Source organism: Sorex araneus, chromosome 4 (assembly GCF_027595985.1).
Source record: "Sorex araneus isolate mSorAra2 chromosome 4, mSorAra2.pri, whole genome shotgun sequence".
Classification (NCBI taxonomy): domain Eukaryota; kingdom Metazoa; phylum Chordata; class Mammalia; order Eulipotyphla; family Soricidae; genus Sorex; species Sorex araneus.
The window spans coordinates 215927499-215950886 of NC_073305.1; the positions used below are offsets into that span (position 1 = coordinate 215927499).

General features: G+C 58.0%; 1 protein-coding gene across 2 annotated transcripts in view; it reads right to left on the reverse strand.

Moving 5' to 3' along the window:
* Positions 1-205: 205 nt before the first annotated feature.
* Positions 206-23388, reverse strand: part of ERCC4 (ERCC excision repair 4, endonuclease catalytic subunit) — a 35808-nt gene continuing 12625 nt past the window's right edge. Inside the window, exons 5-12 of one of the 2 annotated variants that reach the window (XR_008629773.1) lie at positions 20872-21052; positions 20162-20290; positions 18843-18953; positions 14688-15276; positions 12753-12845; positions 7121-7233; positions 4789-5624; positions 206-4643 (exon numbers count right to left, since the gene is read on the reverse strand). Coding sequence is in view for 1 of the 2 variants with exons in the window: in XM_004604329.2 (XP_004604386.2) it covers positions 4876-5624; positions 7121-7233; positions 12753-12845; positions 14688-15276; positions 18843-18953; positions 20162-20290; positions 20872-21052 (1965 nt within the window). In the remaining variant the exon portion in view is untranslated. The other variant, XM_004604329.2, reaches the window with a different exon arrangement.

Genomic DNA, 23388 nt, shown 5'->3' on the forward strand with positions numbered 1-23388 from the left:
CAGCGTGGACTCCCTGCAGGGGTCACAGTGCATTTTCCAGGGAGAAAAGTCTTGCTCTCCTTCCCTCCCCTTCTCCGCCAGCAGCCCACAGCTCTAGAATGAAAAAGCAGCGCTAAGGGCAGAGAACCCACGGGAGAAACCCCTTGCCGATGCCGTGCCAAGCGGGTCCCAGCCCTCGGGAGGCCCAGAGACGCAGCCAGGCAGGTCAGCTTTCATCGTTTATTGTTGTCACCAAAGAGAAAATAAATAGGCTCTGAATTTTCAATTCTATCTGTCGAGGACATAAACACACGGACAAAAGCAGAAGCCCTTTCACTCTCGACTATTTTTTTTTCATTTGTTTTGCGTCCTGCCCACAGAAAGCTATGTGAAAAGTGAATACACATTTCATTAAAAACACAAACACCACGGCTACAAATTCATAGAAATTGACGACATCGCTCCCCCGTACAGAATCGGACTTTAAATAAAAAACCCCAAACATTAAAAAAGCCAAAGGTTGCCAACCGCTAGTTGATGAAGAGGGTCAACGGGGGGCCCTGGAGCTGAGGCCCGGACCGGAAGCAGCTGAAGAGGCAGTGGAGAAAAAACGGAGGGGGGGAGGGGAAAGCGATCATTCCCGTCAGTGCCCAGAGACATCTCAATACACTCTCACGCCCGGCCAGAGACATCTCACCACTGGTGGTTTCTAAGAGGGCATTTCTGGGCGAAGCCGAACACGGGGAAAAAAAAAAAAAGAGAATTTCCCAAGAGAAGTTTTCTGAGCCAAGGCAAAAATCCAATTATGCTTGCAAAACAAAAGCCAACTGATGCCCTGCCCCCAGCCCCCAGGATGGTTTTGGGGAACAGGTTTTCCTGCCCAGGAGGACACTGACCATTCATTTTACAGAGTTCTCGAACACAAGCCGAGTCTGGACTTAACCCTCTCGGTCCCAGGAGGGAGGCGGAGGAATGCCCCACTCCCATCCCAGCCCCCTTGCAGGCTGGGAAACTGGACCAGGGCCTGCCCGAACAGACCTCGGCCTCCAGCCGACTGCCGCCCAAGGCATGGAAACAGTAACGTGTTTCCAAAAGCATCATTATTTATGGCTGCCCCCAAGATTGACTCCTTCTGGTGTCATTTAGAGAATAAATGCACGGGAGACTAGTAGTGAAGCAGGCAAAATGGAATTAAGACTCTCAACCTTCCCCTGCAAAACAAGAACAAAAGAGAGTGACAGTGGATGCTTTTTTTTTTTTTTTTTTTGCTTTTTGGGTCACACCCAGCGATGCTCAGGGGTTACTCCTGGCTTTGCACTCAGGAATTACTCCTGGCGGTGCTCGGGGGACCCTATGGGATTCCAGGGATCGAACCCAGGTCAGCTGCGTGCAAGGCAAACGCCCTCCCCGCTGTGCTATCGCTCCGGCCCTGGATGCTGGCTTTTTAAGATAAAAAGAGCTCTCCTATCGCTCAGTGCTGGGTCCAGAAGTTAAAGGGATATTTCACTATTTTGAAAGAAAAAGGCCCACCGGTGTAGATGCTAGAGATGAAAATGAGGCATTGACTTCACAACTAACTCTGGATCAGGGATTCTTAGGTGGTAAAAATCGGTTTAAAAATTTTTTTTTTGTTTTTTGGGTCACACCCAGCGATGCACGGGGGTTACTCCTGGCTCTGCACTCAGGAATGACCCCTGACGGTGCTCAGGGGACCATATGGAATGCTGGGATTCGAACCTGGATCGGCCGCGTGCAAGGCAAACGCCCTACCCGCTGTGCTATCACTCCAGTCCCCCATTTTTTTTTTGATGAATAATATATTGAAAAACCTCCACCACCACTGGAGACGTATTAAAAAGCTATGTCTATAGCTGGAAGGAGAGGCAGTGTGAATCTTCACCGCCAGTGGCCAGTTTCCAGTTCATTACAAGCAACTGCTCAAAAATCACCCAGCCAGGAAGAGGCGAAGCAAATTGGCGTACAAGGGCCTGACTGGCCCCAGATCACGCAAGGGTCAGCTCTGGGGTCGCTCTCCAAGTCGCCACCAAGGAAAGCTCCTTTCTGAAGGACGTGGGACTTGGGCTGAAACCTGTATCTGACGAGACACCGTGCTGGGGATTTGCCTCTTACTTCATTTTCGGGGTGGGTGTTTGGAGGCCACCCCTGACTCCTGGCTCTGTGCTCAAGGGATCACATATGGGAGACTGGGGTCAGCCACGTGCAAGACCAGCGCTCTACGGGCTGTGCTGTCACTCGGACCCTGGAGGGGGGGAGGAGGAGGAAGCCCCCAGGGCCAGAACCCTTGGAGGTGATGCGGAGTCTATTTTCAAGTATGGCACCAAGGACGACCTCTGAAAGGAGTAACGGCACAAGTCCCCATGGGTGCCCGCTGGTCACTTTTGGCTTTCTATTCTAGAAGGTCTATTTTCAACTCTGGGACCAAAATAAATAAATAAATAAACTCTGCTGCTTTTAACTTTGGTTTGTCTCCTTTCACCTCCCGATTATGTTCCAGGCCCTCCGAGGCCAGGCCCTGCTCTGGGACCCCCTCAGTGCACTCGAGTGATTGCCCCCCCTCCCCACCCCGACTGTGGGGCTGCAAGCCCGGGCAGGGCCTGCTGCGTGCCCCTCTGGGAAGACCAGAGACCATTTGGTGGTGGGTTGGGGCTCGAGAGCAGGGCTTGGAATAACCCGGCCAACCCGGGGGAAACACCCTTTAAGGGGCTGCCACAGGAGACGGCCGTGTCTGCTCTCTCGGTGCGTGCGCTCTCTGCCCGTCCACTGCGTGTGGGCAGCGAGGTTTACAAATTGCAGGAGGTGGCCGGAGAGTGCCCGGCAGCGGGGCACTTGTCCTGCATGTAGCCCAGCACCCCCAAACCCAACCCAGACGAACAGCAGGAAGATGCTGTGAGCACTGGGCATGTGCCCATAGGGTGAAAGGCAAAACCGGATAGACAAGGAGGAGGAGGATGCTGGCTTTGCAAGGGGGTCCCCACAACTCTCATCATGCATCATACTTGTTAGGTATGTGATCTCGACATATTTTGGGGGTTGGCGCACATCAGCGGAGCTCAGGGCTCACTCCCGGCAGTGCTCAGGGGAGCATATGTACTGCTGGACTTGGCAACGCCTACCCGCTGTCCTGCACGTTTCTTTGGCAAGGCGACACGTCCCTACGTGCTGACGGTGCATTCCTTACTCCAACGTGGGGAGGGGAGACGCCTCCGAGATGTGGGGTGGGAAGGAGGATGGCAGAGGGAGGAGGGGAGGAGACAGCAACAGAGTCTGGGGCATGAGACCTGCTGTGCGGGCGCCGTGCGCTCCCGGGGTAGAGGCCGTCCCTCAGCCGCGCGCTCTGAGGGTCTTTTCTCTGACAGCGCGGACCGCTGAAGTACAATTCATTTTCTAAGAATGGGGGCTGGACAGCTGGAGCGATAGCACAGCGGGGAGGGCGTTTGCCTTGCATGGGGCCAACCCGGGTTCGATTCCCAGCATCCCATAGGGTCCCCTGAGCACCGCCAGGAGTCATTCCTGAGTGCAGAGCCAGGAGGAACCCCTGAACATCGCCAGGTGTGACCCAAAAAGAAAAAAAAAAAAAAGGGAGGGCTGGGGAGGTCGAGAAAGGCCAGAATGTGCACACCTTGGGTGTGTGAGGCCCTGGGGTTGGGTTCCTGGTACAATTAAAAAAAAAAAACCCACATAAAATAAAACCAAGGGTTTGGCCCATCAAGGAGTGGGCGGTGCTGGGCTCGGTGCTGAGGAGAGGGAGGGCCCGGCCCGACTGTGGAGCCTTGGGGAAGGAAGCAAGGATGTCCCGTGCCCTTCCTGCAGAAGCAGTCAAGAGGGAGGGGTGCGTGGCTGAAGAAGATCCTGGGGGGAGAGAAGGGGTGAAGCGGCAGAGCGAGATTCCCTGCTGAGAGCTGGGGTGGGGGGCTCCCATCTGCGGACAGAGGGTGAGACCCCCTGGTCGTTTGTGTGACGGTATCAGACACGCAGGGAACACAGATTTCAGCTGGACTCAAACAGCCTTCTGAAGGAAACAGGGCCCGGACACCCTGCCCGATGCCGCGGCCCTGGGCACTTGGGGAGGGGACGGGGCAGTATGGAAAGGAGCCCCAAGTGCAGATCTGTGGAGAGCCCTCAGCCCGCCCCGGGGACCCAGGGGACAGACCTCGCTCAGGTACAGGGGCTGGGACTGTCGGGCCGAGCTCCCGGTTGACCAAGGCCTTCCGGTCACTCTAACGTTACACTAGGCTCCCGGTCACTCCAACGTCAGACCAGGCCCCCGGTCACTCCCACGTTAAACGTCAGGGTCCTGGTCACTCAAGTGTCAGACCAGGCTCCTGGTGACCGAAACGTTAAACCTTAGGGTCCCGGTCACTCCAATGCCAGACCAGGCTCCTGGTGACCCAAACGTTAAACGTTAGGGTCCTGGTCACGCCAACATCAGACCTGGTCACTCCGACATTAAACGTCAGGGTCCCGGTCACTTCCAACATCAGACCAGGCCCCCGGTCACTCCAACGTTAAACGTCAGGGTCCTGGTCATGCAATGCCAGACCTGGTCACTCTGACGTTAAACGTCAGGGTCCTGGTCACTTCCAACATCAGACCAGGCCCCGGTCACTCCAACGTTAAACGTCAGGGTCCCGGTCACTCCAACGCTAAACGTCAGGGTCCCGGTCACTTCCAACATCAGACCAGGCCCCGGTCACTCCAACGTTAAATGTCAGGGTCCCGGTCATTCCAACGCTAAACGTCAGGGTCCCGGTCACTTCCAACATCAGACCAGGCCCCGGACACTCCAACCTAAACGTTAGGCTCCTGGTCACTCCAACGCTACAACCAATCTCCTGGCCACACCAGCGGCCCGGCCAGCAGTGGGGTAGGGGGTGGTCACTTCTTCCCTTTGCCCTTGGCCAGCGCGGGGCCGGGCGCGGCCGCCGTGTAGGGCGTGTGGATGAAGTCGTGCAGCTGCCGGGCGCTGGCCGCGTTGCCCAGCACGTCGGCCAGCTGCGCCTGCGACAGGCCGGCCAGCTCGGCGATGCTGCGCACGCGGTTCATGAGCGCGCGGCAGTTCTTGGCGCTGACCCCGGGCATGCGCAGCAGGAAGTCCTGCGGGCCCGGGTTGTAGCGGTCGGACTCGGGCAGCGTGTCCGAGTCGGCGGTGACGGCGGCGGCGGCGGCCGCGTCGGGCTGCGGCTTGTGGCGCTTGAGCTCCTCGAAGAGCTCGGCGGCGGCGTGCGGGGACGGGCACCAGAGCAGGCGCAGGCGGGGGAAGTGCAGGGTCAGCAGGGCCAGCTTGGCCGTGACGTCGGAACCGGACAGCTCGGGCTGCGGCGCGCCGCGCGCCCCCAGCGCCAGGGCGCGGCCCGGGTTGAACTCGATGAGCAGCAGCGGCCGCGGGTAGTAGCGGCCCATGGACACGCACTGGCCGTACAGGCGCCCGTTGTTCAGGGAGCCGATGAGGTCGCTGAGGGTCTTGCGCTCCACGCACATGTCGGGGCTCAGGATGTAGTCGCCCACCTCCAGCGTCACGGGCTCCACGTCGATGCCCCGCCGGTGGATGAGCGCGGGCAGCTCGCTGCGGAACTCGCGCAGGTCCACCACGATGCTCTGCGCGGGGCCGCCCTGGGCCTGGCCACCTGCACAAGGGCCGGGGGCAGGGGCAGGTCAGCCGCCGCGTCCCAGGGTGGGGGTGGCAGGACGCCCGCACATCCTTCCGCCCGTGGGGGGCCCGGGGAAGTGAACCAAAAATCCCTTTTTTCTTTTGTTCCTCCTGGTTTGGGGACCACCCCCCTCCCCGCGGTTGCTCCTGGCTCTTCACTTGGGGATCACTCCTGGCGGGCGGGGGACCCAGTGGGGTGCGACGAGAGGCTGCAAATCAGGACTTCACTTTCCCATGCCCAAACAAACGTACCCCGTTTTCCTGCCCTCTCCCAAGATCTATTCGTACCCAGGGGAGCGGGGCAGGGCGGTCTCTCCGAAGCCAATCAGAGTTCGGGGAGAAGGCGAGGCCCTGGCAGTCATTCTCCTGACCTGGCTCTCACTATCACGTGTCCCTTCGTGGTGGCATCTCTGTCACCATCTCACCTGACCACCACCTCCCTAATTTCTAGAACCTGCCATGAAACAGACACGTATAAAAACAAAAACCCAGGGCTGGAGCGATAGCACAGTGGGGAGGGCATTTACCATGCACGCAGCCGACCCGGGTTCGATTCCCAGCATTCCATATGGTCCCCCAGCACTGCCAGGAGTAATTCCTGAGTGCAGAGCCAGGATGAACTCCTGTGCACAGCTGGGTGTGACCCAAAAAGCCAAAAAAAAAAAAAAAACAAAAAACCCAAAACCGCTTGCTGAAAAATTTGGGTGATTTTGGAGGCTCTGCCGGCTGAATCTAGAGCCGGGAACTGAAGGTGCCCGCGAAATCAGGCCTGGGAGGAGCGCGTGGGTGGGCACGGCAGCAGGGCGCCTGGAGCTGCCTGTGGGCACGGGAAGTGGGGAGCCGAGGGAATGGGCAGACGCCGCCGACCCCAGGAGCTTAGGTCCAGGGCGCTTGCTCCGGCCTGGAGTCCTGGAGGCAGGAGCCGGGGGTAAGACATCAAAGGGGAGACAGGAGGGTCAGAAGGAGCGTGGGGGAGGGGGAGGAGGAGGAGGGGAGAGGAGAGGAGGGATGAGGAGAGAAGAGGAGGAGGAGGAGAGGAGGAAGAAGGGGAGGAGGAAGAGGAAGAGGAGGCGGCGAGGAGGAGGAAGGGGCCACAGGCCCAGGCGTGAGGTGGCTTCTAGAAGCTGGGTGCTGGGAAGTGAGGGTCGCCCCTCCCCGTAGAGCCTCCAGCAGGGCCGCTCCCGCTGCCACCCCCAGGCTGTGGCCAGGTGAAGCCCTCCGGGCCCGGGCACCGCCCCGAGCAACTGAGAGAAACTCGTGTTTCAGTCAGCACATCTGTGGCCCTCTGTGACCGAGGCCACGGGAAGGGGACAGTCTCAGCCGTAAGTGGCCAACTGCCCCCTTTTCAGAAAAACAACAAGGGAACCCCAGAACTGGGTGCCCCGGAAACCGGCCCCACTCAGTGGTCCCGAGGGCGTCCGGGTGGCCCATGGTCGCCTTCACCCTCTCCCGCCCGGGGTGGGCGCCACTCACCCGCTTTACGTGTGTCGGGGGTGACGTCGCTGGACGTGGAGCCCCTGGCCAGGTCCAGGTTTGTCTCGTCGCGGCCCTCTCGCTCCTCGGGGATGACCATGCTGGCCTTCTCCCTGGGGTGGACAAACAGGTTGACCGGTCAGCTGGACTCCTTTCAAACTCCCGCTTCTGAGAACGGCGAGGTGGGAGCCAGCGGTGTGAGTGCACGGAGGAGGGGGCAGAGCCGGCGGTGGGTGGGTGGGTGGGGGGAGCCCAGAAGCAGCGTCACCCTCGGACCCCGGACCTGTCCCCCAGGCACACGGATGTGGGGAGGGGTTGGGGGTTGTTGATCGGGGTGTCTGGTGAGACGAGCGGACTCCTGAGCCCTTGGAAACTCTTCGTGTTCCCTGAGATGCCACCATGGGTTGGGCTGACTCAGCACCGAGGGCAAGAAAATGCAGAAGGTGGCAGGGGCCCGGGTGTGACGCCCAGCACAGCTGAGGGTGATCCCCTGAGCACTGCCAGGTGCGCCCCAAACCAAACAGACCAACACACACACACACACAGAGCTCTTTTTTTATTTTTATTTTATTTTTTTTTTTGTTTTTGGGTCACACCCGGCGATGCACAGGGGTTACTCCTGGCTCTTCACTCAGGAATTACCCCTGGTGGTGCTCAGGGGACCATATGGGATGCTGGGATTAGAACCCGGGTCGGCCACGTGCAAGGCAAACGCCCTACCCGCTGTGCTATTGCTCCAGCCCGGACACAGAGCTCTTGATGGTAAGCCCCTTTAAGCACTCTCACCCTTAAAGGAAAAGTCAAGGTTAATGTAGCAAAGTAATTCTGTCTTACTGAGCGTGACTGGTCAGAAAACCTTTTTTATTTTTTTTGGCTTTTTGGGTCACACCTGGCGATGCACAGGGGTTGTTAATCCTGGCTCATACACTCAGGTATTAACTCTTGGTGGTGCTCAGGGGACCCTATGGGATGCTGGGAGTCGAACCTGGGTCGGCCGTGTGCAAGGCAAACGCCCTCCCCGCTGTGCTGTCGCTCCAGGCCCTGGTCAGAAAACTTTTTAAAAAACTATTTTGGATCACCGTGATTTATGAGGCCAACAAAAGGGTTTCCTGCATGCCACATTCCAACGCCCCCTACCCGCACCAGCGTCCACACCCTCCTCCACTGCCTCAGGGTCCCCCCTCAAATCCCCACCCCTCCCCCCTTTTGGGGGGGCCTCCTGAGCGGTGCTCCCCGAGGAGGCGGTGCTCAGGCCTGTGCGGGGTGGGGCAGGGGTGGGGCCTTACAGGGGCCTCTGGGCCGCGGGGGAACCAGCCTCAAACGTGGGTCACGCACCCTGACCGCTGTACTCCACCTGCCTGCCTCCCCCACTGTTTCCGGAGCCGGGGACAGACTCCGGGGCCGACGCAGAGCCTGGACGGCCGAGTCCGCTCCCCGGCCCCCTGGGGGTTTAGACCGACAAACGCTCGTCTCTGTTCCTCTGCCGGAGCACAGTCAGGGGGGCGCGGGGCTTTGGGCCACCTCGCGTGGCCTCTCCGGGTGCACGCACACAGCCGTCCCTCGCTGCGGGCAGGCCCAGGTGCCCGTACCAAGGACCGACTCCGTCACCGTGACTGAGAGGCAGACTCGGGAGGGGCAGGCATGGCGAGAGACCGTCGGTGGCGGCGGAGCCAGCGGGCCGCCAGGATCTGGGGCCTCCCGGGCACCCCGGGCTCTGCCAACGAGCCAGGGAACAGCAAGGCCCGAACCCAGCACCTGGTTTTGTGGCGGGAAGATGAGCCGGCACGCCCGGCGTCTCTCGCCCCACTTCAGGTGGGAGATCGCAATGTCCCACCCCCACCTCCAAGGACGGTGGCGTAACAGACCCAAGGTGCATACCAGCACGGTGCTGGGCGCAGAATCAGCTCTGGGTGTGCGTGAGCCGCTACCATCATGGGACCCTTCCCCCGGGAAGGGCGACTCACCCCCTCGCTCCCCACGGTGAAGCTCTGAACAGATGCAGCCTGGGAGGATGGCGGCCTCACACCACGCCACGACTGTTTTAATCCGCAGTTAGATCAAACCCCTCCTTGGCCACAAACACATTAGGACGACAGAGTCTATCTGACGGGGGAAACAGGCTCCTTCCATGAAGCCTGAGCTGTGGAGAGCGGAGCTGGGCTCTCAGAGCCACTGAGTGTGATTAACCAGGATGGCCCTTGATCGTCCACACTCAGCCCCGGCTTTCAGCATCATTACTTGAGGTAATCTTGCGGGGGCTGGGGTAGGGGGCGGCAGGGGCCGGGGCGGCGGAACATGTGTCTCGCACATGAGGGCCCCTGAGCGTCGGGTCACCGCCCAAAAGTTACCCGGCACGGAGCTGGAGCGATAATACAGTGGGTAGGTTGTTTGCCTTGCACGGGGCCAACCTGGGTTCAATTCCCAGCACCCCATAGGGTCTCCCGAGCACCGCCAGGAGTAATTCCTGAGTGCAGAGCCAGGAGTGACCCCTGAGTATCGCTTGGTGTGACCCAAAAAGCAAAAAAAAAAAAAAAAAAAAAGTTACCCCATGTGAGCATGTGAGCGACACAGAAAAACGATGAGAAAATTTAGAATTCCAATTTCCATCTAAAGCAGCGCAGTTTGGCCTGCAAAGATCACGCGGAGGGCAGGGCCTTGCACACAGGTGACCTGGGTTAGATCTCGGGGCACCCCGCTGGGTCCCCCAAGCCCCACCAGAAGGGATCCTGGAGTGCAGATAAGGGGCCCTGAGCATCCCTGGGTGTGCTCGCCGCCCCCCCTCAACCCCCCCCAACAAACCAAACAATAAAGTCACGTGACCATCTGCTCTGCTTTGCTGGAGGGTCTCTGGTGACGTCTCCGGCTTCACTCGGGGATCATATTTCTGAACTGCAAAATTTCAGACACCCCCCCACCCCAGCCTCTCTCTGACAGGCGGCGACCCCTGCAGAACCCCCCTGGCCCGCAGAGGTTATGGCCAAACGGCTCTTTTCTCCCCCGGGAACATTTTCTTGTCGCTAACTCGCCAGTGCCTGCTTCTTCTGTCTCTTGCCCAGGTGCCACCCATTGATCCCGAGTTCGGAGAAACGACCCTCGGGCTGCCAGTCGGCTGGGGCCGTTCCCCTCTGGCGGGCTGGAAGGCGCGGCGCTGAGTCTGTCCCGACGGCCCCTCACCACCGGGCGGCGGCGTGCCCTCTGGCTCCCGCACCGGGCCTCGGGCTCCGCGCGTCTCATGCCTGAACCGTTCTTCAAAACAGACACGTCTCGCACTCCCCCGGGTCTCTGGGAAAGTCAGGACGGGCGAGTCCCAGTTGCGCGGCCGACGGCTCCGGGCCCGGGAGGGGCTGGCACAGAGGCGGGCGGGCGCTCACTAAGGGACGCAGGGCCACGGGGGTCTCTGCCCCGGATGTGCCTGCCTCCTCCACCTGGCATCCCCGAGCCGGCTCACGCACTCGTGGGCATCACCTGGGCACGGCCGGCTCCTCGCCCCGAGGGTCTCCTTGTTCCTCATGTGTGGCCCCCAAACCAAAGACAGAAACAAGCCAGAGAAGGGAGGCCTGGCGGGCGATCCTGGCCCAGTGGCGGGCACTGCCAGCGCTTTCACCCCCGGCCCCGGGCCCTTTGCTTCTCCCCACCCCCCTCCTCCCGGCCACTGTGAGCTGAGCGGTCACCAAAGGTCACCCACACCCACCGGCTCCTCACTCGGAGGCCGAAAGGGCCTCTGAAAACGTGGCCCCATCACAGTCCACCTCACCCTGCTGCATCCCCTTCCCTCGGGAGCCAGCCTCAGCGGACAGTGCTCCTGTGAGGCTGTCCCCATCCCCGGATGGGCCTCGGGGCCCGGGACCCCAGCGTGTCACAGCCTTTCAGCACTGCTCCTCAGTTCAATACTCAGAGCCCCTCAGCCTTGGCCATCCCCTGTCCCGGCGGGACCCCGGGAGGCTGGAGCCTCTTCCTGCGTCTCGCTCAGGCCCAGCAGCGCCAGGGGCCCTACAGATGCCCAGAGCGTGTCTGGGGGCCGAGCCTGGGGTGGTGGGAGGCGAGGGACACGGTGCCCGACACGCCTTGCTGGCCATCACACTCCTGACCATCTTCCGAGACCACACACAGACCCTCCGTGCCGCGGGAACAGGCGAGTCTGGGATATATTCTGGGGTGCGGGGTGCGGGCAGGCCTCACACTCCCGAGGCTGGAGATCAATCAATCCCTGGCCCCTCACGGTCCCTTGAGCACCCCACCAGGTCGGATGGTCCCCATCACCCTATGCCCCTCCAGTCCTATACCCGGTAAAAAAAAAAGTAACTTTTTTTTTTTTTTTTTGCTTTTTGGGTCACACCCGGCAATGCACAGGGGTTACTCCTGGCTCTGCACTCAAGAATTACCCTTGGCAGTGCTTGAGGGACCATATGGGATGCCAGGGATCAAACCCGGGTTGGCCACGTGCAAGGCAAACACCCTACCTGCTGTGCTATTGCTCCGGCCCCTTATTTTTTTTTTTAAAAAAGGAATTTTCCTGGGCTCAAAGGACTGGCCAGTCACCGCACGCCTAGAGGCATGAGGCGAAGGACACCTCAGAGGCCTCCTCTGTCCTGGGGTCCCGTGGCCCTTCCCCAGGGCTGAGGGCTGAGCACCCCACTTCCGGGAATGCGGCCCCTGAGTGGGGCTCTCACAGCCCAGCCCGGGGCACGGACGTTCCCTGGGAAAATCCTCCGCCGGGGCCGCCAAAGAGAATGTCTGGCCCCTCGCAGCCCCCGACAGGCTGCCTGTGAGACCAGAAGCCCGGTGTGGCCGAGTCAGCCTCAGTCCCAGGCCGGGGCCCCCTCCGGCCGGACCTCTGCACCCCAACTTCCCTTCCTAGCTTGCAAGGCCCCTCGGGGACCCGCCAGGCCACCACCCCGCACCAAACTCCCAGCTCTCGGCTGGCATCTCGGGAGCTGGGCAGATTCTCCAAACGCGTGTTCTGATTCCAGACAGAAAACGCTTTCAGGGCAACAAGAGTTGAGTCATCTGCCCTTTCTGGAGGGTTCCTTTGCCTGCCCCCTCGCGCCCCCTCCTCCGCATGCGCAAACTTCACACCTTATCTCTCGGGAGGGTGAGCTGAAGTCACTGCAGCAGGGAAACGTTGCCCAGGAAACAGGCCGACCGTGGAAATTTTTCCAAGGGGTAATAAAGCAAAAAAACCCACTTAATACAAATGAAAAGGAGAAATCTGGGGTATGGTGGGGGGGGGGGGGGCGCACAGCAAGGGAGGGAGATGGAGGCTTTAAAAGTCTATTTCTATTTCTTAGAAAAAGGAGAACTTGGTTCTGTTCTGTGCCTTCGCTGTCTCAGAGGCAGGGAAACTGCTGGGGGGTGTGGGGGGACAGTGGTGGGGGTGCGGCAAGACCAACCCCCCCACTTCCTCCCCTCAGATTCCGGGGTCTCCCCCGGCCCCAGTGGAGCCTGTGCCTTTTTTTTTGGGTTCCTCCTGGCTCTGCACTCAGGAATCACTCCTGGCGGTGCTCAGGGGACCCTATGGGATGCTGGGAATCGAACCCGGGTCGGCCGTGTGCAAGGCAGACGCCCTCCCCGCTGTGCTATGGCTCCAGCCCCAGCCTGCGCCTGCTGACGTGCGTCCTGAACGGGTTATTACCTGATGAGTTTCTCAAACGCCTCTTTCTCCTTCCGCAGGGCCGTGAGGTAACGCTGCTCCTCGGTCGAGCCCCCGTAGATAAGGAAATAGACCCTGCGAGAGAAGACAGGATCCTTCAGGCCCGGGCAAGAGACGGGGAGCCCTGGAGAGGAACCAGCAGCCCCCAGAGTCCCAACGGTAAATATTTGACGAAGGAGAAAAGGTTCCATTAATCACAGACTCAGCTGAAACGCAGGGGCTGAAAACCCCCACCTGTTCAGGGGTCTCGGCACCACACGGGTTTCGTGTTTTGTTGGTTTTATTTGTTTCTCCCCTTTTGCCAAAGGGAGGAAGAGACTTGAGGCCAACACAGATCTAACGAAGGGGACAGAGTAACAGTTTTCCGCCTAACTACAAACAAGTCAGCAAACAAGCCACCTGAGCCAAATTATTTCTCTCTCTCTCTTTTCAATTTTTTTCTTCTGCACCTCTGCCAAACTGCCGTTTCGAGCCTTGGCGGGTGGTTGGGAAGACCAGAGCATGGGAGCTCGTGTTTGTGAAAAACCAACAAAAGGAATCGAGCTACGGGACCCGTGTCTCCACGCGGCCTCCCTCTGCGCCTTCGGACTCCTGTCTGAGCAGAACCCAGTGACCACACGTTTCTCTGACTCTGGGGGCTGCGTGAGGCCAGCTGAGCGCTGCCCGCCGTCACTGGCTCGTTCCCTGTCCCGGGGCTCCGCTTTTCCAGCCCCCTCTGGCCGCTGAGGGGTGGGAGGCACCGTCCACTCCACCCTCTGCCTTCACCTCCGAGCTGGGGCCGCCTCCCTCCGTGCCTCCTCCATCGGTCTATCCACCCTCACTCGCCCAGATTCTACTTCCTGCAAGCCGGGGCTGGGGAATGGTTCAGGCCCGGATGAAAGGTCCAGAGACCTCGGCTCCCCGCTGAGGGCGCCGCTGTGGGCAGTCATGGTCTCTGGTCACTTGGGGGGTCTCGGTGTCCTGCTGAAACCAGGACAGACTCCACTCCTGGGACTCTGCATATGGACGGAATCTGGACACGCCTGACATGCCTCGATTCGGTCACCCGAGTACTCCAAGGCCTCGGACCCGCGACCTGCAAGGCTGATGGGCAGCAAAGGACGGCAGGTCCACCGGCCTCTGATTTATGGTCGCTTCGCCCCGAGTTATTTGGGGCCCCTCCCACCCCCGGGCAAGGCTGCGTTCGTTCAACGATGCCGAACGGTTTCTCTTGGCTCCGGGTCTGGTTCACGCTGAGTTCAGGATATTAATTTTGCTGTTTATTTCCCCCCAGATGGCTGGCGAGCCAGAACACTATATTCTCGGGGACTCATCGCTTTCCTATCTGATAGTCCCTGAGATCTTTCCCAGTTGATGGTTTCTCGAGAGAGACAGGGCGCAATAATTCTCCCCGCGCGTTACTTTGATGAGCTGCAAGTTGGAATTTCTAAGAGAAGGGCATTTTCTCAGGCTGGAATTACTTTTTTTTTTCTTATTTTTTTTTTTTAGCTTTTGGGGGCACACGCAGTGGTGCTCAGGGCTGACTCCAGGCTCTGGGGCGCAGGGATCACTCCTGGCAATGTTTGGGGGGCCCTATGGGGTGCCGAGGATAGATGGAGCCCGGGTTGGCTGTGTGTAAGGCCAGCGCCATACCTGCTGCACAATCTCTCGGGCCCCACCGGGCTGGGATGACTTAGGTGGTGGGTCAGGTCACATGACAGGAAACAAAGTGCTATGCGTCCAGACCTGAGGACCCTCCCGGGTCTGGGCATTAGGTGTCCGTCCCGTGGTGCCCACGAGAATCCACACACCCGGATTCAATGCTGCTGCAAGAGCTGCCAGCGCCCCCGGACTCCTCCCAAACCCCCACATATCAGGAAGGATGGAGCCCTCGGGGGCGGGGGGGCGGGGTCCGGGGGAGGGGGCACCGCCACTTGCCTCAGAGGTCGGCCAGGTCTACTTGCCCTGTAAATCTCGAGCTGCCGCACGAAGGTCAGCTCGGCGTCGTACAGAACCACGTATCTCGGCTCCAGCTCGTACAGAACCCTGGTCAGGGCGTAGGGGTCGCTGCACCCCAGCAGCGGGTGGAGGATGGTCAGGGGGTCCCTGAGGAGGCCGTAGGCAGCATCCGACGACACGTTCACGGCGAAGTCCTCGGGCGCGGCTTCTTCCGGGCAGCCTTCCGGGCTGCTGCTCGGGTCTCCGGCGAGGCCCGCCGGGGCCTCCCCTTCTTCCCCTTCCGGCTCCTCTGTCTTGGCCACCATCTGCGTGAGGGTCAGCTTCTTCTTCTTCTTCGCCGTCCTCTCTTTGGCCCGGGCGCGGCCCTTGGGGCCTTTGCCGGATTTCACCCCTCTCCTGGCGCAGTCCTCCTTCCTGAACCGCGCCCAGTCCTCCTCGGCCGGGCCGTCCTTCTCCTTCTCAAAGGTTTTCCGGTACAGCCTCAGTAGGAAGGCCTCGGCGCCGCAGGACAGATACTCCCGCAGCTGGGCACACGTCCGGTCGTCACTGGCGCAGATGAGCACCTGGCCTGGAGTCAGCACCAAGACCAGGGTTAGGGGGCTGCCCCGCCCTTGCTCCCCCCTCCCCGTGCTCCCCGGGCCTCCCCCTCCCAGAGCCGTCCACTCCACCCCCGAGCCCCGGAACATAAACATCATTTCCCACTTGCTCAAAAGGGGTCTCAGGGTTGCATCCAGTGCTCGTGTCTGGCTGGCAGGATCATGCAAATCTTTTAAGTCAAGTCGAAGCCAGAAATACTTAAGTCTCCCGGATGGAGGGCCGAGGGCCGCAGGGGGGCTCGCAGGAAAAGCTCTTTTTGATTAATCACTCCCCACCTCAGAGGATCTTATACACCAAAATAAATTTCAAATGGATTACAGAGTCAAATGCTGCCTATGAAATCCCGGGGGGGGGGGGGGAGAGAGAGAGAGAGAAAAAAAAATGGGTGGGGGAAGGGATGGGGAATCATTTCTAGCCTTCCACTCCAGATGGAGACAGTTTTCTTGGCCTAAAAGCAAGGGAAGAAATCGCAAAGAAGACGGACGTCTAGAATCTAAGATCCGCTCGACAAGGATTTAAAAATGAAATGGAATACTGCAGTGACAGAGCTCAAGCCAGAAGCAGGGACGCGGATTAGCGGTAATCAGAGGTTCGAGCCGAGGGAACACACACATCACCACACACACACACACACACACACACACACACACATCACCACACACACACACACAAAGACACCTGCCCCCCCACATCCACACAGATATACAGATACACACACACACACACAAACACAGAGAAGATATCCTCCCCTCCAAGATCCACAGATCTACACATACACAAACACAGAGAAAATACCAAATACCTGCCTCCCATACACAGATTCACATATACATACATACATACACACACATACACACACAAATGCACCCCCACCTCCCTACATATACAAATACATGCATAGATACACACAGGTACACACACACACACACACACACACACACACACACACACACACACACACACACGAAGAAGAACCACCGATCAGTATTCTATCCTTAATACATAAAAACTTGATACAAACTGAGAATCCAGCCCACACCGGCAGAGGGAACCAAGGCGGCCCACCAGGAGAGCAAACGCGTCTGAGAAAACAGGGGGCTGGACCCCACACCAGAACTAAACATAGGTAACATTCTGCCCCCATCAGTCGCCGAGACAGCTGGAAGCATCTCTCTGCCCACAATCACGCCGAACTCTTCACATGAGTTACATGACCAAGGGAGAAACACCCATCGGCTAAAAGAGAGGAAAACGGACTTAAACCCAACCTTGGGGCCCGGAGCGATGGTACAGCGGGTGGGTGACAGACAGGGGGATGATGCGTGTATGTGTCTGGCACGTGGCTGACCAGAGCTGGACTCCCAGCACCCTGTATGGCCCCCCGAGCCCTACCGGGAGGGATCCCCGAGTGCAGGGCCAGGGATAAGCACTGAGCACCAGCAGGTATGGCCCCACCCCCGCCCCACCCATAAGTTAATGTGCTCTGTCTTTGTTTTGGGGGTCAGTCCCCGAGATGCACAGGGGCTCCTCCTGTCTCTGCACTCAGGAATGACTCCTGGCGGTGCTCAGGGGACCCTATGGGATGCTGGGAATTGAACCTGGGTCGGCCACGTGCAAGGCAAATGCCCTCCCCGCTGTGCTCTCGCTCCAGCCCCAATGTGCTCGGTCTTAAGAGCTGCATCACCCATAACGTGACTCTGGCAATGTGATACCGAAAATACGTTAAAGGAAAACAAGGTGGAGTGGACCGCGCTGGCCAGGGCGATCCTGTCCCCTCCCTTCTCTCTTCTCTTCCCCTCCGCCCTGTCTCTGAGGTGGGACTACTTGGCGCTGGGCCCCTCAGTCACGGCACCACGAGTTCCGGAGTAACATCGCCAGCATGTTCCGACGCCTAAGGACTGTGTGCTTGCCATTCTGGAGGAGTTCGAAGATGCAAGCCATCGTTTGGGCAGTCAGTCGTGTGTGTGTGTGTGTGTGTGCATGTGTGCGCACATCATTTGGGCAGTCAGTCGTGTGTGTGTGTGTGTGTGTGTGTGTGCGTGTGTGCGCACATCATTTGGGCAGTCAGTCGTGTGTGTGTGTGTGTGTGTGTGCGCGCGCGCGTGCATGCAGGCGGGGGGGGCGCGTGGCATTGGGGTGTCTGAGGCCCCACCTGGCAGTGCTCAGAGCTATCCCAGGCTCTGTGCTCAGGGTCACTCCTAGTGACGCTCGGGGACTGGACGTGACGCCAGCATGCAAGGTGCAAGGCAAGCACGCGCCTCCTCGTACTCCTTGAAATGCAAACCATGATTTTTTTTTTTAAATCTAGTTTTCTTCATTTATTTTATGAATTCGTGACTTTGGCTTAGGACATTTCCCTAGCCCTGCACTAAGGGATCCCTCTGTCATGCTCAGGGGACCACATGCAGTGCCAAGATGGAACCCAGGCCGGCTGCGGGCAGGGCCTGAGCCCCAGTGCCATTGCGGAGGCACTGGTTCGATTTGGAAAAACGAGTTTGTGTCTCGTCCACGGTGCCCGGGGTGGGCGCGCTCATGTTTGACTGCAGAAGCCCGAACAGCCTTTCCCGGGGCCGGGCAAGGTCGCGATCTCTGAGGCCCACTGCTGGGGAGACACAACGCAACGCTTCTCAGCGTCCGCCGCCGGGACCCAGACTGGAGACCCCGTAAACAGACAGGTGGGGATTAGCGGCATCTCTAAAGAGAAGTTCTGAAAACACAACCAGAAGGAATAGAAAAACCCCAAACCTGCTGTCGTGAGTATTTCATGATTCAACCTGGAGAAGGTCCCAGGCACCGGATGGTCAGGCACACGGCTGAGCAGCAAAGCTCGTGCCTCGTCCACACGAGAAGCAGAAATAAAGGGCAGGGGAGGAAGAGGAGGGAGAAGGGAGGAAGGGAAAAGGACAAGAGGGAGGGAGGAAGGAAAGAAGAAAGGAAGGAAGGAAAGAAAGGAAAGGAAAGGAAGGAAAGGAAAGAAAGGAGGGGAGGGAGGATGGAAGGAAGGGAGGGAAAAAGAAGAGGGAGGGAGGGAGGAAGGGAGGGAGAAGGGAGGGAGGGAAGGAGGGAAAAAGGGAAAGAGGGAAGAAGGAAGGGAGGGAGAAAGGAAGAGAGGGAGAAAGGAAGGAAGGAAGAAAAGGAGGGAGGGAGGGAGGGAGGAAGGGAGAAGGAAGGAAGGGAGGAAGAAATGAGGAAGGAAGGAAGGAAGGAAGGGAGGGAGGGAGGGAGGGAGGGGGAAAATAAGAGGGAGGAAGGGGAAAGAAGGGGAAAAAGAAGGAAGGAAGGGAGGGAGGAAGGAAGGAAGGAAGGAATGAAGGGAAGAAAAAGAGAGAGGGAAGAAGTAAAGAAGGGAGGGAGGGAGGGAGGGAGGGAGGAAGCACAAGCAAGCCCCCGTGAGCAAGAAGAGGCCAGCAGGCCGAGAGGGTTTCAGAAATTCATCCCCCTGCAGCACACGAGCAGGCCAGGCCGGCCGGAAGCTCCGAGGACCCCACTCCCTCGGGGAAGCAACCGTCACCCACCATCCCCCGCTGGCTCCCCTACCTGGACCCCCCAGGGCTTCGCTCTCCTGGTTCTCTGCCTCGATTTCTTTCAGCACTTCCGTCAGAGCTTCCCACTTGGGGCTGCTTTCGAGGACGAGCTCCCTCTTTGTTTCTGGGGGAGGAAGGATGCGCGTTAGCCGCCTCCGGGCCTTGACACCTGCGCCCGGCGCCAGGCCCCTGAGCTCCCTGCCGTCCCCGCCAGCGTCACCCCCGTCCACAGAAGCAGCCGCTTTCTTGGAAAGGGTCTCCCGGGGGTCTAGGTCAGAGGCTCCCAGACTGAGCCAGTCTGCTGCCCGCTCTGTTTCGGGGGGCGGGGGGGGGGGGGAAATCATTCCGTTTACTGCTGGAAATTCATCTTTATGTGTTTTTTTTTCCCTCTTTTTGGGTCGCACCCGGCAATGCACATGGGTCACTCCTGGCTCATGTACTCAGGAATCACTCCTGGCAGTGCTCAGGGGACCCTATGGGATGCTGGGAATCGAACCTGGGTCGGCCGCGTGCAAGGTAAACGCCCTCCCCGCTGTGCTGTCGCTCCAACCCCAGAAAGACATCTTCCTTAAACGAACAGAAAGGTCCCCATCCCACCCTATCCCCCGGGTGCCCGAGGCTCCCGATGACCCTTTGGATGGTCCCACGATGCCCACCACGGGGCAGGCGTCCTGGAGCCGGGGCAGACTGGTCTGAAGACGGCCAGGCGGGCCGACGAGGGCTTCCTGACCCCAAATGAAGGGGTCGGCACAGAAGGACGGTGGCTGCCCGCCGGTGCCCAGAGCCCAAGGTTTCCACGACCTCGAGCACGGAACTTACGGAGGTGGCCACTGACTTCTCTCTCAGAACTCAGACCTGGCCCCGACAGGCTGAAGCTTCCAGGCGGCCTGACCCCGCCGCAGGCCCTAAAAACACCCGACTGGTTTACTACACCGACAAGGTACGGGGTGTGTGGGGGTTCTTATTTGTCTCATTCTACAACGTTTCTGTTCCCTAACAAGCTAATAGGGACATGAAAGCACCCCACTAAAATGTTAAGTGCCTAGAAATGACTATCAAGTGGGGGGTGGGAGGAGGGAACCCCAGAACGATCACCCAGCAGTTCCCAAGGAACAGTCAGAATATTCTAGATGGGCGTTGGGCACTGCTTATTTAGAACGGATGCTAAGATGCGCCCTGCGACATGTGCCTGACATAACAGCACCTCTGTTACACAGGACACACAAGCACACACTGTACACGTGGCTGAAGAAAATGTGCGCGCGTGGTCCCCTTCTGCACGCCTCACGCTTACACCAAAGACGCAGTGACGGACGGGAGCCTACGCGATACCTTGCTTTTCTTTCGTCTCCACTTTTTCCGGTATTTTGTCCTTTTTGCTCAGTTTGGTATCTGGAATGTGGTACACCCGTGCTCGAGCATTCACAAACATCGAGGTGCTGGCGTCAAGGAACAGCCACCCTGGGAGGGAAAGGAGAGCCCAAGAGGCCGTTGAGGACCGGAGAGAGAGCACAGTGGGTAGGGCGCTGGGTTTGCACGCGGGGTTTCATCTCCAGCGCCCCTCGTGGTCCCTGACCACAGAGCCAGGAGTCGGCCCTGAGCCCTGCTGGGTGTGGCCTTCTGCTCCCCCCCCCAACCAAGACAACCCCCCTCAACAACAGCAACAAAAAACTCTGGAACGGATATAAATATTAATCATTATACGTAATGGAAGTCAAGGAGGAGGAAACACTTGGCATCCAATAAAACCCCTATGCTCATGCTCTGGCGGGACTTGGGGCCAGAGACCATCCCAGTGCTCCCTGCTGCCGGGTCCCCGGCAGGATGCAGTGCGGTTGTCACACCAGCTCCGGGAAGGACGGGATGCTCGGCTCCTACCTGAATCCTGCGAGAGAGCAGAGCTACCCGGGAGAGCCTGGCAAGCTCCCCGTGGCGTATTCGAGACGCCAAGAACAGTAACAACAAGTCTCACAACGGAGACGTGACTGGTGCCCGCTCCAGCAAATCGATGAGCCACGGGGACGACAGTGCGCCAGTGTTACCTGAATTCTGACCAAATGCCTTCTCGGTCGCCCTCAGTGACTCCAGGAGGTTGAGGAAGGTGACGCAGTCGTACTGGGAGAGATACAGCAGCAGCGTCCGCAGGATCTTCAGGTCCTGAACCAAGGACTTGGTCTTGGCGCCCAGCTGATGCCACAGGGGGTCCAAATAGTGGCGGATGGTCTGAAAGAGGATGAAACTCAGTAACTGCTGGGCTCCGTTCAACCGGGCGGGTCCTACAAGTGGTAAAGCTTCCAGCGACCGTTACCCCTTAAACACTGTAAAATAGTTCCCATTTTATGTTGTGTATATTTAGCCACAATAATAAAGAAAATCAGAGGCCGGAGCGATAGCACAGTGGGGAGGGCGTTTGCCTTGCACGCGGCAGACCCGGGTTCGATCCCCGGCATCCCATAGGGTCCCCCCAAGCACTGCCAGGAGCAATTCCTGAGTGCAGAGCCAGGAGTAACCCCTGAGCATCGCTGGGTGTGACCCAAAAAGCAAAAAAAAAAGAAAAAAAGAAAATCAAGAGGAAAAAGAAACAAAACACTAAGAAAAAGTCTCAAACATTATCCCCCGAGGAAATGGAAGAGGGAAAAATAAATCTGGTTTCGTTGGATCCTAGCCCCAGCCTTTACATTTCCTCGCGTCAAGCAGAGGGCACCGACACTGGACCTTTCCCATCGGACAGGAGCGAATTCAGTCGTCTATACCCGCATTACTCGCTGGGACGGAAGAGGCCTGCTAAACGCCAGCGCCTCAATTCTTTATTTTCTGGGTGAAGTCAGGGCACGTGGCTCAGACACACTGGGGTGGGCTGCATCTCTGTCCCGAGTGGGTGGAGACGTGGGACAGAGATGCAGCCAAGGATGTGGGCCAGGGAAGCAACCGGAAAACAACGCCCCTTCTGTGGATGTGGCGACAAAGAGAGGCCTTTGGCTTGGTTGGGGGCCACAGCGTGCTGTGCTCAGGACTTACTCCTGGCTCTGTGCTCAGTGATCACTCCCAGGGGTACTGAGGGGACCCACCCGCCGGGGCGCTGAGGACTGAACCTGGACTGGCCGCGTGCAAGGCAAGCGCCCTCCCCACCGTCCTATCACTCCAGCCCTTCGTTTATTCAAGTCTGACTCATGGACGGGAACGTTTGTTCAATTAACAGTGGACTACATGGAAATAAATCTTTAGATTTTTTTTTTCCCCCTTTTTGGGTCACACCCGGCGTTGCACAATGGTTACTCCTGGCTCTGCACTCAGGAATTACTCCTAGTGGTGCTGGGGAGACCCTATGGGATGCCGGGGATCGAACCCAGGTCGGCTGAGTGCAAGGCAAGGGCCCTGGTTTTCAACACTGTATGTTTTCCGAGGACAAGTTCACAACTCCTCAAATGTTTCCATCGAAAAGAATGTGAGATGAAAAAAAAAGTGTGTGTGGGGGAGTGGCAGAGCGATAGTCCAGTGGGGAGGGCGCCTGCTGTGCACGTGGCTGGCCCGGGTTCAATCCTTGGCACCCCATGTGGGCCCCCGAGCCCTGCCAGAGTCTGCAGTTAGCCCTGAGCACTGCCAGGTGTGGTCCCAGAACAAAATCAATTTTTTTTTTTTATCCTCATGCAATAAATGCTAGCAGATGTGTAGAGGAACAAAGCTCGAGATATTCGTCTACTATCTCATTATTTCATAACAAAATGGCTTTTGAAGAATTGAGAAATTAAGGGTCAAATTTTTCCTAAAAGTGACTATAAAAATACTCATCATGCATTATTTCCAGTGACAGAGTGATTCAGTGTTCTAAAGTTAGGAACTGGTTTTACCAACCATGGGGGTGGGGGGGTGGGAAGGGAAAAACAAAGCTGCCTGGAATTTTTTTTTTTTTTAAAAAAGCCCTTTCTGGATCTATAATTCAATCTCAGGCATTTACACATCTATATTGATATTAATCTTTGATTAAAAAAATGAGAATAAAAAATGCTTGGAAGTCTTACCTTTTTTTTGCCCTAGAAAGCAATTTTATGACAAGCTTCACATTCCTCAGTAGTGAAAACTTACCCCAATTTTTTTTTTTTTTTCTTTTTGGGTCACACCTGGCAATGCACAGGGTTACTCCTGGCTCTGCACTCAGGAATTACTCCTGGCAGTGCTCAGGGGACCCTATGGGATGCTGGGAATCGAACCCGGGTCTGCCGTGTGCAAGGCAAATGCCCTACCCACTGTGCTATCGATCCAGCCCCCCCCCATGGTTTTTTATCCTCCAAAAGAGATAACAAATTTACAGATAATTATGAAGCATTCCTATATAAACCTCGACCTAGAGATATCCAAATGTTGTCATTTCAGAGAAAAAAAACATACTCCTCTCAATTCTACCCAAAACGAGATTATTATTCTACCACTGCAGAAGTCAGCGAACAATCCTGTGGCTTTTACGGCAAACGAGTCACCATTTCCCAGTATACTAAGGAAACTGTACTGTAAATCAGTCCCGCTGCATTTGGAAACAACAGCAAATTCCTACCAGGAACACA